Source organism: Helianthus annuus, chromosome 8, assembly GCF_002127325.2.
Source record: "Helianthus annuus cultivar XRQ/B chromosome 8, HanXRQr2.0-SUNRISE, whole genome shotgun sequence".
Lineage (NCBI taxonomy): Eukaryota > Viridiplantae > Streptophyta > Magnoliopsida > Asterales > Asteraceae > Helianthus > Helianthus annuus.
The window spans coordinates 60,701,537-60,717,679 of NC_035440.2; the positions used below are offsets into that span (position 1 = coordinate 60,701,537).

Sequence of the window (16,143 nt, forward strand, 5' to 3'; positions counted from 1 at the left end):
TAGCAATACCTTGTACTATCATCAATGAACGTGATGAAGTACTTGTTCCCACCACGAGTAGGAATTGCTTTTAGATCACACACATCAGTGTGGATCATCTCGAGGGGTTCGGTGAATCGTTCCACCTTTTTGAATGACGATTTCGTTTGTTTTGCTTCTACGCAAGTTTCACATTTATTAATTGAGTCGATATCGAATGTTGGTATGCAATCAAGTTCGATTAAACGACGAACGGAATTATAATTTACGTGACCTAGTCTACCATGCAATAAATTAGAAGACTCAATCAAATAAGTAGAACTAGTAGCGTTTTCTTTCATTGCATTCACGACAATTACATTCAGTTTAAACATTCCATTGAGGGCATAGCCCTTACCAACATAAACACCATTTTTGGTCAACACGACCTTATCCGACTCAATTACCATTTTGAACCCAAACTTGTTCAACTGCCATCCCGACACAAGGTTCTTACGAATTTCGGGAACATACAACACATTGGACAAAGTGAGTTCCTTTCCCAAAGTCATCTTCAAAACCACGTTACCCTCGCCTTTTATTTCTGCCGTGGCAGAATTTCCCATGAAAACCTTTTCTCCATTAGTCACCTCCTTGAAGGTGTTGAAAAGGCTTTTGTCAAAGCACACATGTCGAGTAGCCCCCGTATCGACCCACCAATCCTTGTTATTTTGCCCAACCATGTTCACTTCCGTGACCAAAATCGAGAGGTCCGTGACCATGGCAACAAGCTTATCGACTTCATCTACCATGTTCACTTGTTGAGCATTTTCCTTCTTCTTGGGAAGCTTGCATTCGCTAGCCTTGTGGCCTTGCTTTTGACAATTGTAACAAGTTCCAAGGAACTTCTTTTTTCCAACTCCCCCCTTAGGACCAAGGTTGGAGCGTTTCCCATGACTTTTCTTTCCGCCCTTTCCACTGTTTTTTCCCTTCGAAGATTGCCCATGTTCAACAAGATTGGCCTTCACAGTTTCAGGACCATCAACCTTTTTTAGGGCCACTTTGTTATCTTCTTCAATCCGAAGACGAACAACAAGATCTTCAATGGTCATCTCCTTTCGCTTATGCTTGAGATAGTTCTTGAAATCAACCCAACTTGGTGGCAGTTTTTCGATCATTGCAGCAACTTGGAATGTCTCGCTGAGCATCATTCCTTCCGCATGAATATCATGAAGGATAACCTGCAATTCTTGGACTTGGCTCATGACAGTTTTTGAGTCTATCATTTTAAAGTCCAAGAACTTTGCCACCACGAATTTCTTAGTGCCCGCATCTTCTGTTTTGTATTTGCGATCCAAAGACTCCCACAATTCTTTGGCAGTCTTGGCTTTGCAATACACATTATACAATGTATCCACCAAACCATTCAAGATAAAGTTGCGGCACAGGAAATCCGAATGATTCCAAGAATGCATCGCGCTCACAGTTTGAGCATCCATCTCCCCTTCCTCAACATGGGGTTTCGGTTCAGTCAAGAACCTTGCCAGATTCAGCGTGGTCAGATAAAAGAACATCTTTTGCTGCCACTGTTTGAAATTCACACCATTGAATTTCTCTGGTTTTTCAGCATGCGAAACTGCATTAGGTAGTGGTGCAACCAGACCGGTAGTGACAGAAACAGCGGAAGTCATGACCGCAGAAACAGCACTGGTCATGACAGCAGAAACAGCAGTAGTCATCGGCTGAGATTCCATTCTGAAAAGTAAACTGATAATCAGTAAATAAAATCTGTTTAAGTTTGTTAGAAAAATAACCACCGATTAGAAACCACTTATCAGTTTGATAAACTACTGATCAGTTTAAGCACTGATCAGTCTAACCGCTGGTCAACCACTGTCGGTTTGAAGCAGTGGCAAGTTGAACAGAACCACTGATCAGAACAGCGCTTAGGAAAGGTTGCAAATAGAAGTAGAAAAAGAAACAGAAAACGATTAAACCGGGCTTGTGTTTGACATAATTCCCTTAAACAGATTCGTCGTCTGTTCCCAGAGTACGCCGGTTCGAAACAGCACCGCGCGCTGCCGGACTGGAACACTTGCCTGAAAAGTAAACTGGAGAATGAATGCTGCAGAGAGATCGAGAGAAGAGATTGTCTTTTGGTGTGTGTCAACTGATCAGCTTTGCCTTCGATTTATAGTGTCAGAACTATAACCGAAATCAGCAAATTAAAGACCAAATAATGGTCATTAGAATATCAGTTACGAAACTGATAATCATTTTGAAAATTGAAATAATGATTCTCATTCATTTCAGTTTCAAAGCATAAATCAGTTAATTGAAATAATGATCATTCATTCATTTCGGTTTCAAAAACAGAAAGTCAAGAGTGCAAAAACTGGTCCACGCGGACCCGGGTTAAACTGCATTCGTGTCCGCAGGACGTGCGGGCGTACACGAGTTCAACTAAATCCGGTTCCATTTTTTGCACCCCCCCTGCGTGCGCGCAGGTAGGACTTGTGGTAAAACATTTCATAAGACTTCAAAGGCTTCATTAAGGTTTCACCTTATAAATAGCCTATCTTTTCACTCCCACACCGATGTGAGACAAGGTGAATTACCAACTTGAGACTTTCATTCACACTAAACTTCCAACAATCCCCCACATGAATGGAGGTCGATCTCAGAAACAACATAATTCCTTGTTACATTTCAGCAGTTGAGTTTTGCATACGATAGGTAGGTGTTACCCTTTGAACCTTCGCTCATGAAATGCACTTAGCCCACTAGCTCTGAGTAGAACTCGATGTCTTTGAACTCGTCTGCCGTTTGTGTGGACGACAATGCACTTCACACAAGACTCTCCCTGACAAAGTCAAGTCCTCATAGTTATGTTCGTTATGGTCATGAACATGATGCCTGGTTCTGCGAGAGCCATTAGGTATTGTGCCCCAACAATACCCTTCGAAGCGACCCCACTTCTCTCTCACATAGGTGATTCACTATGTATGTTTTACTTTAGTCGAATCATTAAAAGCCATAGGCTTAGCCTCACACTTGTCACTTTTAGGAATGGACTAGGAAGTTTATAAATCTTTATAATAAACTACCTTATTAAAAACATAGGGTTATCCCCCCACAGTGACCTTACTTATTCATACAATTAGGTTTTCCTATTGAACTCAATTCTTGGGATCTCCAGTCTATTGAGTTAGGTTTCCATCATATGAACTTCATTTTTCAAGGGCTTCAGTCCCATTCCCATGGACGACTTCTGTACTAACTCTCTACTTAGGCCTTTTGTCAGCGGATCCGCAATATTATCCTTTGACCTCACGTAGTCAACAGTGATAATTCCTGTAGAGATTAGTTGTCGTATCGTATTATGTCTACGTCTGATATGTCTGTTCCTACCATTATACATTGTGCTACGAGCTCTGCCAAGTGCCGATTGGCTATCACAATGTATACAAATGGCCGTTGCCGGCTTAGGCCATCTTGGTATATCCTCAACAAATTGACGTAGCCATTCTGCCTCTTCACCTGCTTTATCTAAAGCGATGAACTCAGATTCCATCGTGGATCTAGCAATAACCGTTTGTTTTGATGATTTCCACGATATCGCTGCACCTCCAAGTGTGAATACATACCCACTTGTTGCTCTGGAATCATTCATGTCAGATATCCAATTTGCATCACAGTGTCCTTCTATAACTGCTGGATATCTGTTATAATGCAACCCGTATTCTCGAGTGTATCTTAAGTAACGAAGCAACCGAGTGATACAGTTCCAATGCATTGAACTTGGGTTGCTTGTGTATCTACTTAGCTTGCTCACAACAAATGCTATGTCTGGTCGAGTACAACTCATAAGATACATCAAGCTACCAATAATTCTTGAGTATTCCAACTGGTTTACGGGTTCACCTCTATTCTTGGCTAGATGTTGACTTGTGTCAAGTGGAGTTCTAGCTTCATTAGAGTCATTTGCATTGAACTTCTCAAGAATTTTGTCCACATAGTGGGATTGACTTAAAACAAGTCCATTTTGGGTTCACGTGATTTTGACCCCCAAAATCACATCCGCCAGACCCATGTCTTTCATGTCAAATCTTGCTTTTAGCATGTTCTTTGTAGAAGTTCTTTCGGTGTGTGTCAACTGATCAGCTTTGCCTTCGATTTATAGTGTCAGAACTATAACCGAAATCAGCAAATTAAAGACCAAATAATGGTCATTAGAATATCAGTTACGAAACTGATAATCATTTTGAAAATTGAAATAATGATTCTCATTCATTTCAGTTTCAAAGCATAAATCAGTTAATTGAAATAATGATCATTCATTCATTTCGGTTTCAAAAACAGAAAGTCAAGAGTGCAAAAACTGGTCCACGCGGACCCGGGTTTTCGGAACTGCATTCGTGTCCGCAGGACGTGCGGGCGTACACGAGTTCAACTAAATCCGGTTCCATTTTTTGCACCCCCCCTGCGTGCGCGCGGGTAGGACTTGTGGTAAAACATGTCATAAGACTTCAAAGGCTTCATTAAGGTTTCACCTTATAAATAGCCTATCTTTTCACTCCCACACCGATGTGGGACAAGGTGAATTACCAACTTGAGACTTTCATTCACACTAAACTTCCAACATACGGTTCATAGGGTTCGATACTTTTCTTAATTTTATTCATGATTGGATTTGTTTTTGACATTGACAACATTGTTAAACAATTTGACGTGTTGGTTTCTTTGAACTATTTTTATGTGTTTTGAGTTCTTACTTTACAACTTGCTCGGTTGATGACAAAACTTTGTAGCTCGTTGGGTGACATAGAGTAGGTTGACTCACACTAGTAAATAGGGTAATTGAACTGTAAAAGATCTGATGACAAAGACCTATTTTTGATTACCACTTAAATTAACCGACTTTTCAGCACCATGTCTATGTGGTGTCCAATTAATGATTAAATTGAGTTTGGTGTGAACCTAGAATCTGAAACTTGGAGGACGTTACCTTTATCTTTTTGCTTGTGGCTTCTGCCCGGATGAACGATTACTTTGTTTTTCATTAAACTTTGTTCACGGATTCATTTTTAACTGGTAAAGCTTGACCACTTGTGTTGAATTCTTGGTAAACGTTTTTATATTTGAATTATTTGTCGTTTATCAAGCGTATTGGCGATACACTTGCATCGTTAGCGGGTTGGTAAATTGGTGGGTAGTTGATATAAATAAATGGATTATTAGCTTGTATGGTGAATCTTAAAAACTATCCCTAATAATTAATCAAATTCATTAATTCTGAGACCATGTCTATGTGGTGTTATGAATCTGTAAATGGGTTTTTGTGTTAAACTTGCAATCAGGATTCTGGGTGGGAGTTGCTTTTCTTTAATATATAATAATTCTCTAGTTAAACACTAACCACATATTCCCCGTGGATACGATACCCTACTTACGCTATCTACGTGGTTTAATTAGGTTTTTGATTGACTCTGACGACAGTCATCATAATGCTAACATGACTGACTGTATTTAAAATGTTTTTGAATTCTTTTCCTTCCAATGTCATAACTAGAAATGCAATCTTGCCTAACTAATGCACAGGAGATCTTATTGAATGCCGGATTAGCTTCCTTCATTACCACATTGAAGAGATCATATTCAACAAAATTAAATGGCAACTCATGAACCATGATCATATGAACTATAACTTCTCTCATCCTAGCATTATCAAACTTTCAATTCTAAACTGATGTAGAATTTGATTTTCCAGGCAAAACATTTAGTTTTAACTGACCTCTATTCACATTCACAACTTTTAATTTTGGGCAAGATTCATTAATGTGTCTGTTCATTGGTGTGGTTGTTCCTTCTCTAAATTTTTTTAGCTTCTCCCCACAATGGATGCACTCAGTCATTATAGTTCATTCGAAGTTACCTCACGAAAATGTTCCCAACAAGTTGAAGTCGATTTCCTTTTCTTCTTACAGAATGGTTCTGCCCTTTTATTACATGCATTTGCTTCCTCTGTACCAGCAGTTGCTGCATTTAGAGCTTCATTGACCTCTTCGTCAATAATAACAACTTTTGGATTACTTTCCATTGATGGAGTATCAGCACTTGATTGAAATTCAATAGAATCAAACGATGAACATATGTCTAAATGTTGATCTTCATCAAAGAAAAAAGTGCCACTACATGAGCCATTAGACATCTGCAATGTAAATATAGAATAGTTCAAACATATACATAAAAGCATGTAATTAATTATTATCGAATAGTGAAAAATGGGACACTACTAAATCAATAGACATTTTGTTCTGAATATCACTTTGGATAAAATTGTTATGGTTTTGAAAGATACTTATACTACACACTTCGCTATTAACTAATACTAGTATAATCAATCAAAAATATAAAACTAAAATAGTTTAGCCAATCTATTATTTTAATTATTAGATATTTTACATAGAACGGCCCACAATCTACAAATCTTTTGAAAAATATAAAACTAAATTAGTAAAAAGACTATGTTTCAAAACCACAACCCCCATTTCTTCGTCTTCGACTCTCCTTCTCTGTCAAACACAGCTCACAAAGATGAACACCAAACAACACAAAATTCATTTTCCTCAAGATTGAATTACAAAAAACCTATTTGAATGATTTAATCCATTTAAACTCAAATTTTATTCAATTCTTCTAGAAGAAACTTCATCATTTTCACTGTTTTTTCTGTTATATCTAGACAGTTTTCATCCAGGTCTCATGCTTTAAGTTTAGATAAAAATAAAATAAAATAGAAGATCTACACAATGTTGATACAAACAAAGAAACCAAAACCCCTTTGCTTTAAAGACTTAGACTATAACCCTATGAGTAGATACAAAATCAAGATTCAGCATGAAAATAAAACTAAATTAATCCAAGATTGTAACAAACTTACGTGATTGAAATGAATATTAATGATGATCGATGAGAAGATGACGTGAAGTCGACTAGAGCGATGATGGAGGAACCGTGGATACAGTGGTATGAAGCAAGACTTGCTTTAAAGACTCAGACTATAACCCTAGGTATAGTCTTGTAAAATGACTGGTTATTCTTTTTGGTAAGGAGTTAATGTGTATTATTGGGGAAATAAAAATTAGGGGGAAAAGGTTAGGAGGGAAAAAAGATTATGGAGGAAATATTAAGAGGGAAACAAAGATTAGGAGGGAAATTGATTAATGTTTTGGGGAATTAAAGCTAGAAGAAAAATTGAAAAATTAAAAAAAATTAACTAACAAACATAAACAAACAAACACGAACGTACATAAACGAACAAACAAACGAACGACCGTAAACGAACGAACATATTACCGAACGTTCATGAACGTAATCGAACGAATGAGACCTTTGTTTGTGTTCGTTTGTTTAGTTAATCGAACGAAACGTCTTGTTCGTGTTCGTTCGTTTATTAACGAACGGACATAAACTAACTTCCCGCCGAACAGTTCACGAACTGTTCTGTCACACCCCGATATGTCCACATAACCCGGTGGGCTCGATGGGGAGTATCGTGACGTAGTTGATATCATCATAGACAATTAAACACAGATATAGCACAGTGGAATGCTTGGAATAAAATTACTATTACAAACCGAATGTTCAAAGTTCAAAATAATAATTATACAGACGGTGGTATTTAAGGATCCACAGGCGGATCTAATAAATGTTCAAAATGACGATTAACAGACTTTGGGCATCCTAAGGATTTGCAAGATCCTTTATTGACACCAAGCAGCTCCCAGCCTAATTGCGTTTAGCACCTGTCACTTAGTCTTTTGAAAATACGTCATCTTACACTAGTAAATACAATTAACTCACACATTTGAAAAATATTTCAAAAACTGGCTTAGGTGCACAAGGCACGAAAAATCTTTTATAACTTGGGACAATTAAGAATTTTAATCTTGTACACAGTTTTACATGTTTGTCAATACATATGGGGCCCAGTATAGAAACAGAGACATGATTAAACGACACACCACTTTTATAAACCCACAAAGGAGTTATCCCCAACCTTGTGGGTAAAATATATTTTAGCATTTTCATCTGTGAGGTGTATGCCTACACCCCGTGCATAGGTCGTGGCCATTTGCAATTAAATGAGCCAAGGATATACAGGACACGGCCGTGTTAACCCCCCCCCCCCCCCCAATGTTTATCAAACAAAACAGGTTAAAACGGGTTATGCAAAATTGATATCCACAATCCGACTAAGTGATCCCATACCCGACCAAGCGGTAATAATTTACCATATCCGAAGCCTGTATAAGGGAAAATAAGTTAAAAGTATTTACCTGAGTTATAACTTGATTTTAAATGCAAGAATTTACAACTCAGCCGTATAATTCACTTAGACACGTGTAGATAGCTTTTATCGGGGCTCCATGTCTGGAATGATGGTAATATTAACCAATTAGAATGCTAACGGGTCCCATTTAAGTAATAGACTTAGACCGGCTAGCTTAAAGAACGAATTACGGTACTATACGCTAGATTAAGCGATCATCGGAATGAAATGTAATTTTGACCCTACAAGTATGAAGACTTGTATAATGTGGGTAAACAAATACATTCTAGAATTTGAAGTTTAAATGATAAGGTTAAACCCGTTTCAGTTAATTTATGCAAACTAGTCACATAAGTCGAACCGAACGCGTATAAGCATTAACGGTTAACCGGATGAATCATATACAAGTTCCATATGTTATTATGCTTAAAACAAGTTATGATATCAGTAAGATATCAACATGTATGCCCATAAAGGTTTAAAAACCGAATTAAGCCCCAGAAGGGCATATGTCAAGAAAACTATATTACTGGAAACCAAAAGTGTTGTAATCTTTCTAGTAGTTTTGGTTTCCTAGCTTTTTCCTTGTATTTCCAGTAGTTTCAATATAACAATTGTTTTACTTAATTATCAAGTAGTTTTGCAAGCTGCTGGTAGTTACATTATTTAATAGGTTGTTTAGGGTCGCTTTCATAGGGACATCACCAGCAATTCTCTCCTTCTATAAATAGAACAATACATGATGTAATTCCTTAACAGTTACAGCTGAATATCCTCTAATAAAAGAAACAAGAGAGAGAAAAGTGATATGCACAAAATACAACATATAAATCGTATTGAATACGGTATAGAAACAACCATTTTCAGTACTAATGTTGGAAAAGTACGTTTTTTTGTTTACTTTTGATTTTCAGGATAAAATAAGCTCAAATAAACAAAAGGAGCAAATTATTGACAAAACCCAACATAAAAGACGAAGAAAGCAAGTTGATATATTATACCGACCCTCCGAGCTTCACCCCAAGAATAAAAGCAACAAGTCAGAAGCCCAACACGGGGTCATGCCTGCAAGGCATGGGCCGTGCCCCAGTCAAGATTCCTTAAAGAATAAAGACAAACAGAAAACGACAAAGGACACGGGGCCATGTCACCTCAGCACGGGCCGTGGTCAACTCACAGATTCGCAAATCTGGGTTCATACAACAAGTACAGAAGACACGAGGCCATGTCGTTGACACACGACGCCATGCGTGTAGAAGAGCTGGCAGAGCATTAAATGAAGACAGAGAAAATAAAGGACACGGGGTCACGCCGACCAGGCATGGGGCCGTGTGAGTCTCATGTTGCCAACTATAAATAGAGGTGTTTGGCTCACTTGTAAACTACCCCTTGGCAAATCACTTCTCTCACAATTGCCATCAGTCCACCACCACTACAACACCAACACCCACCACCATCATCCATCTTTCCTCTTTTAGAGTGTGTAGTCTCGGGATCCAAGATCGATCGTAAGAGTTCTTGTCAAACAAAGTCCATGCTTGACTAAATCTCTTACATCACTTGGTGAAGACAAATCTTTTATGTAGTACTTTTGATTTCCAATTTTTGCCAACTTTTTATTTGGGTATGTATTGATGACTTTAATAACAAGTTTTTTATATTGAAGGTTTACAGAGGTACTTATAAAGATGAAGTTTTAAGAAAAGCAGTTTGAAATTGTCAAAGCCTCCAAGTGGGAGATTGTTGGGTTATTTAGGATTTGACTCAAGGCAGAAGATTGTTCCTCTAGGCAGAGAATTGTTCCTCTTTTTTTTTTATATTAGTATAATCAGTAACCCTAATTGAACCCCCTATAAATACTTCTCATTCATGTACTGTAACTCTTGAGGACCTAATACAAAGAGAGAACTAGTTCTGAAGAGTGGATGTAGATCAAGCCTGATCGAACCACTATAAATTTCGTGTTCTTGTTCTTGTTATTTATTGTGTGTGAATGTGAGCTTCTTGTGTGATTTGTTCTAGTGTTCGTATGATATCTGTTTTGACCTAACAATAGTTTACCTCTCGATTTTGGGGAGAATATCAGGAGGAGTTGAGCCCTAAGTTGTTGATAAGAACAATTCAAACCCTTGAAGATATGCTTCATCCATGTATTATTGACTTCACTGGGTAGTTGGGAAATGTGTTTGCCTTTGGCTGAATCCTCGTACAAAATAATAGTTACCAGTCAGGCGAGCTCGGTACGGTGGAATTCTTAGAAGTTTAATTTGTTATGAAATACGGTCAATGTGAGTTCGATAGCAATGAAATCATGAGTGTAACTACATAAAAGAATAATGTAATTTGTGCTCACCTTAAAGCTACCCAAGACCACCAAAAGTCTTGTCAAAATAAACAAAAAAATGCTCAATTGAGTTTGAAATTAGAGACCGAATGATGATTATGCTGAAGTATCTCATTAGATGGCTATTATTTGATTTAATAAACAAGGAAAATGAAGCGCGTGTTTATTTATACTTTCACGATAACAGCACATGCAGAAAAGGTAGCATATTGTTTGGAGTTACCTTAGGATGTAAGTGGAATCCATAATACTTTTCGCTTGTCATTTACACAAATGTTTGGCTGATGAAACTACTCATGTGTCATTCAAAAATATTATTATTGCCAATAAGTTGAACTACGTGGAAGAACTTGTAAGCAATCATTGACCAAAGGATCAAACAAATGCAAAACAAGATGATATAAAAATTAAATGGAAACACCAAAAGGTTCACATTCTTGTGGAAGTACCTAACTAGGATTATATGTATCCTTAACACTTAGGGGCTGTTTGGCAACATCTGAATGGTTAAGTGCTGAACTAGTAATAGGTCTGAACCATTAAGAGCTTGTATAATGTTTAACCGTTCAGAAGAAAATATCTGACCAATTCTGATTAGAGGTCTTAACCTTCAGACTCTGTATAGATCTTAATCATTCAGAGGCAAATGTCTGAACCATTCAGACATCTGCTTGTGAAACAAACAGTCTGAACCATTAAGTGTTGAACCAGTAAGAGATCTAAACCATTAAGAGCCTCATTAAGAGGTAAACAAACAGCCCCTTAAAATAATGTTGATTGGGGTGTGTTTGTGAATACTAAAGTTGTGAAGTTAATTAGCAAAAGAATATGCTTAAAAATGGAAGAATATCGCCCAAAAGATGTATTACTATTATTATTATAAGAATATCGGAAATAAGATTTCCAACAATTAACAAGTCAAATTACATTTGTTTATTTAAATGGAAGTCTATTTGCAAAATTCCATAACCCATGTATTGAGAGCACAAGCAATCTTGTTGAAACCTTTGAAACCTGCCTCTTTAGCTAAAGCCTCAAATTCTTTCTCGGTTCTCTCTTTGCCACCCGGGTTGTGAGCCAACATAATCACGTCGATGTGTATCACATTTTGGGTAGCTGGAGTCGAGTCGGGTGCCTCAGGAAGAATGCATTCGGCCACAATCACTTTCCCATTTTCCGGAAGTGATTTGTAGCAGTTCTTTAGAACTTGCAGGCAGTGTGCATCACTCCAGTCATGAAGTATCCACTATCAAATTAAACATCAAAACTTTATTAGAAACCAAATCGAAGACGATTATCTTTTAAATCATAACTAGAATAAAAAGTCACCTTCATAAAAATAGCATCTCCTTTCGGTACACTTTCAAACATATCCCCTCCAACATGCTCAATACCTGTAATATTTAACATTAGTTCAACTTATTTCCTATTTGGTTTTTGAACCAATACTAAAACCATTTCATATGTGCATACCATGATAAGTAGTGGCATCTTCAATAACATGCGGTAAATCAAAGTTTACACCCTTGAGTGAAGTATGTTTAGAGGTGATCATGTTAAGACTTGCACCAGTGCCACCACCAACATCAACTAGTGTTTTGAGACCACTAAAACCATCATACAAATCTACAATCTTTTTCATTGTCATGGTGGAATGATTAAACATTCCACTATTGAAAACCTTGTTAAATCTTTGATCTTTGCCATGGTATTCGAAGGCTGACATACCATAAGCTTTGTTGAATGGGATTCCACCATCTAAAACCGCGTCTTTTAGATAGTACCTAACATCGTTATGAATCAAGAATCAAACTTAGTTATAAAGTACAACTTTGAAACTAATTATGTGATATTAAACCATTTCATTTAAAAAAAAAACATGTTAGACTGTCATGTGATATTAAACTATTTCATTTAAAACTAAACAAAATCATATTATATCTTACCAGCTCTCCATGAGAACCTTGTCCTGGTTCATGAGCAACAAGGGTGCCAATGAAACACCACCATCATTCTTGGTCAAGAACTTGCACACCGGAGCCACACCATAGAACCGCTCAGTGCACCCGTCCACAGTCTCCTTGAGAGTACATGTGAGCACAGAATAGCTAGCCAGAAGTCTACAAATCCGGTCAACCATCACGGGTGCTTCGGGGTTGTTAACCTTGGGGAGCTGAGCCACCAGCTCAGAAGACGAAAGCAGACCGTCTGGACCCGCCTTGGCAATGGTCTCAAGCAGATCAAGCTCGATGGCGGTTTTCAACACCATTGGCAAGACAGATGCGGATGCCAATTGCATTGCAAACAAGAAAGATTGATCATCTTGGTTTGCTCCCACTGGAACATTCACAGATGCTGATGTTGAACCCATCTTCTTGACAGATGAAATGATTGCTGTATGTGTAACCTTTTATTTGTTTTATGTGGATACAAGATGCAATATGAAAGACAAGTGTGTATGTATATATACAGATGAGACTCACCTACTTCATAGAGTCTGGACCCTCACTAGTGTAAATGTTTGCACAATTGTTGAAAACAATGTTTATAAAAGTCATATAAAAGTATAATATTTTGACTTGTAAATTAACCCTCACCAACCACCGGCCACAACCATGAGTGAATACAAAAGAGGAGGTTTCGTGGTAGCCGATGGCGGACCACCACATCCATATCTGTTGACTCCACCAACTCTTCCGCCGGCCAATTGAGAACAAATGCTTAATATTATTTATTAATATACGAAAGAGATGTTTATTATGTTTTAATAATATTTGGGAATTGAATTTTCGATAAAGAAGCCGACATTAACGGCTTTAGTGATCGAAAATGTGTGTCAAACGAGAGAATTACCAAACGTTGATTATATCGTTCATACTTCATACTACAGATTTAGTACTTTTGTAAGGCTATGCCGTATGGTGATTGACAGGTGGTCCATTGGATAACCCTTTGCGAAGCTAAAAGACAAGTTTATCCCTCATTTATGTGTGTAATTATCTTGAATTAGATAACTACTGTTGTTTATGTCTCAGGTACGGTTTGGCGGCTCAAATGGAGGAAAAATGCAGCTTTGAAGGCTTACAAGTTGAACGGGTTGAGAATGTAGAGCATAAGATGAACAAAGCACAAAATTCAGGCTGCCACCGTAAATTACGGTCCCACCGTAATTTACGGTGGACCTGAAAAGCATTTGGTTCCCACCGTAAAACAGTTTCAAGCTACCGTAACCATATTATGTCCACCGTAACTTACGGTGGAGCCGTAAGTTACGGTGGAGTCTGCGAACACTTTTGTAACTGCCACAATTAAGACGGTTTATGGGTGTCTTTTGGGTTATTCTCATCATTGGATGTTTTTGGAGCTTGCTAGGGGCGATTTTGGTGATCTGGCTTGGTTGTAAACATTATCTAAACATTTCGTTTGTGTTTTTGATCGGTATGAACATTGAACTTTGTGCTATGATGATTCACCAAGCTATGTGTGGCTAAACTCATGGTGATCATCCTGAATTGAAGGTTTGTTTAAGACTTTTGTGTTTGGATTCGTATTTCTAGAATAATAAACTTGCAATGTTTGTTTGTTTATTATGGTGTGTGGATGTTTGATTGTAAATTGTTGATTGATGTTATACTCATATTCTAAACCGTACGTTCTTGGTGTCGTTGACAATCGAGATATCACGGGAGGGATTAGGGTTGGTTATTAGTCAATTGGTTATCGGGTAACAACCTCGCATTGTCATAATCCGAGTACTTAGTTCCCTTTTATCACAACAAACAATTACACACGAATCATGTCTATGTGATTCTTTCTAGTGAATTTAAACACAATTGTCCAAAGCAAACTGGAAATTTAGGATGGTCGCTTGTTCCTAATCTGTTTACAAACTACGGTCTTTGATTTGCAATTTAATTAGTTAATTTTAGTTATTAAAACCAAAACAATCAAATCTTGAATTTTAATTTCTGCATTTTAGGTAATTGTAGTTTAATTACAAAGCTATACAATCGACATACTTTCCACATACTCCCTGAGTTCGATACCCTCTTACCACTATCTATAGTTGTTTTTGGGATTAAATTTGCGTGTACCTACGACAGCACGTCAAATTTTGGCGCCGTTGCCGGGGAGTAGTGCGCAACGTGTGTCAGTTTATTAGTTTTGTTTTGTTATTTTCGGGTTTACACTGGTGTGTTTAGTGTGCAGGTTCTACAGGTGCATGCATACTAGAGGCTCTCACAAAGCGTCACCATTGTCATTTGATCCGGAAATCGAAAGAACGCTAAGGCAAAACAGGGTTTTATTACGAGAAAACCGAATCATTGGTTCACCCACTTCACCAATTACACCAAGAAACATCATGGCCGATTCACAAATTCCACCTACAACGGGTCAAACGACCTCATCATTTATACCTACTTCCACACAACCGTCACCAAATACCACCCTTCCACCAAACATTACCGAACCCAATACAATCCAAAATGTTACATCAACCAACACCACACAACCCATTACTACCCAAGAAGAATCAACCATCACATTTAACCCTTCTACTACTATACCACCATTATCCCATTTCTTTCCGGGTGCGGGTCCATCATATTCAGGTCATACCATAGGACCAAACTCAACGATTGTTCATGCTTCAACATTTAGACCATCGAACCAAGCGGGTTTTCAATATTCATACATTCCATTTGGGCAATCGTCAGGAATTCAAGGAGATGGGTATGATGAAGGGTTCGAAGAATTTGAGGGTTATGATGAGGATGGGTATTTTTACGGGGGTTATGGTGCTCAAGGAGAATTTGGATATGTTCAAAGTCAATCTCAAGGGATGGCAAGTGTTGGTGGAATGCCACAACAACAACAACTCGTACCACAACACATTCGGCCAAGACCACAAGGGCCACCAATGCAACATCCTATCCCATTGCAACAAATTCGGCCACAAAATGTACAACCAAATGTTCAACAAATCCAAAGGCCAATTCAACGCCCACCGATGCCGCAACAACAATTTCAACAACCAAATGTGTCACACCCCGGCCGCGTATAACATGCAACCGCGGCGGAAACGCCGGGGAGTGTCGTGGACAGAATTAAATTGTTTCATAACCATGGCATACAGGTTGTATTTTATTTATAAACAAAGGTGTTACATTGTCTTAGAAAGAGAGTACAGAAATCAAAACATAATTAAGCTAGTTCAAACTTCATTTTTAGGCTCTAAGGCACAGGTCCGCCCTAGAATCATGACCATCGTCCTATGGAATAGCTCCTGAAAACACATGTGAAAGTAGGTACGTCAGCATAAAAATGCCTGTGAGATACATAGGTTTTGTGAAAATGGGGTTCATGACTTGAGTTTTAAAGAATGTTTAATAACAGTCAGTCATGAACCTTGTAATTTGTTTTGCTTTGTAAATCATTTGAAAAACGATAACATCAAACGATATGTATAGATAAGTGCAAGGTTAAACGAATAACCGAGTAAAAT

The 16,143-nt window shown here is 37.9% G+C and overlaps 1 protein-coding gene across 1 annotated transcript; it reads right to left on the reverse strand.

Annotated features, from left to right (window-relative positions):
- Window positions 1–11,484: 11,484 nt before the first annotated feature.
- LOC110872997 (caffeic acid 3-O-methyltransferase) lies at window positions 11,485–13,081 on the reverse strand. The gene is made up of 4 exons (XM_022121895.2): window positions 12,584–13,081; window positions 12,111–12,421; window positions 11,967–12,031; window positions 11,485–11,883 (listed from the first exon to the last, which is right to left on the reverse strand). Exons 1-4 carry the CDS (start codon window positions 13,006–13,008, stop codon window positions 11,587–11,589), a joined length of 1,098 nt encoding a protein of 365 aa, XP_021977587.1. The 5' UTR covers window positions 13,009–13,081; the 3' UTR covers window positions 11,485–11,586.
- Between the last annotated feature and the right edge of the window lie 3,062 nt (window positions 13,082–16,143).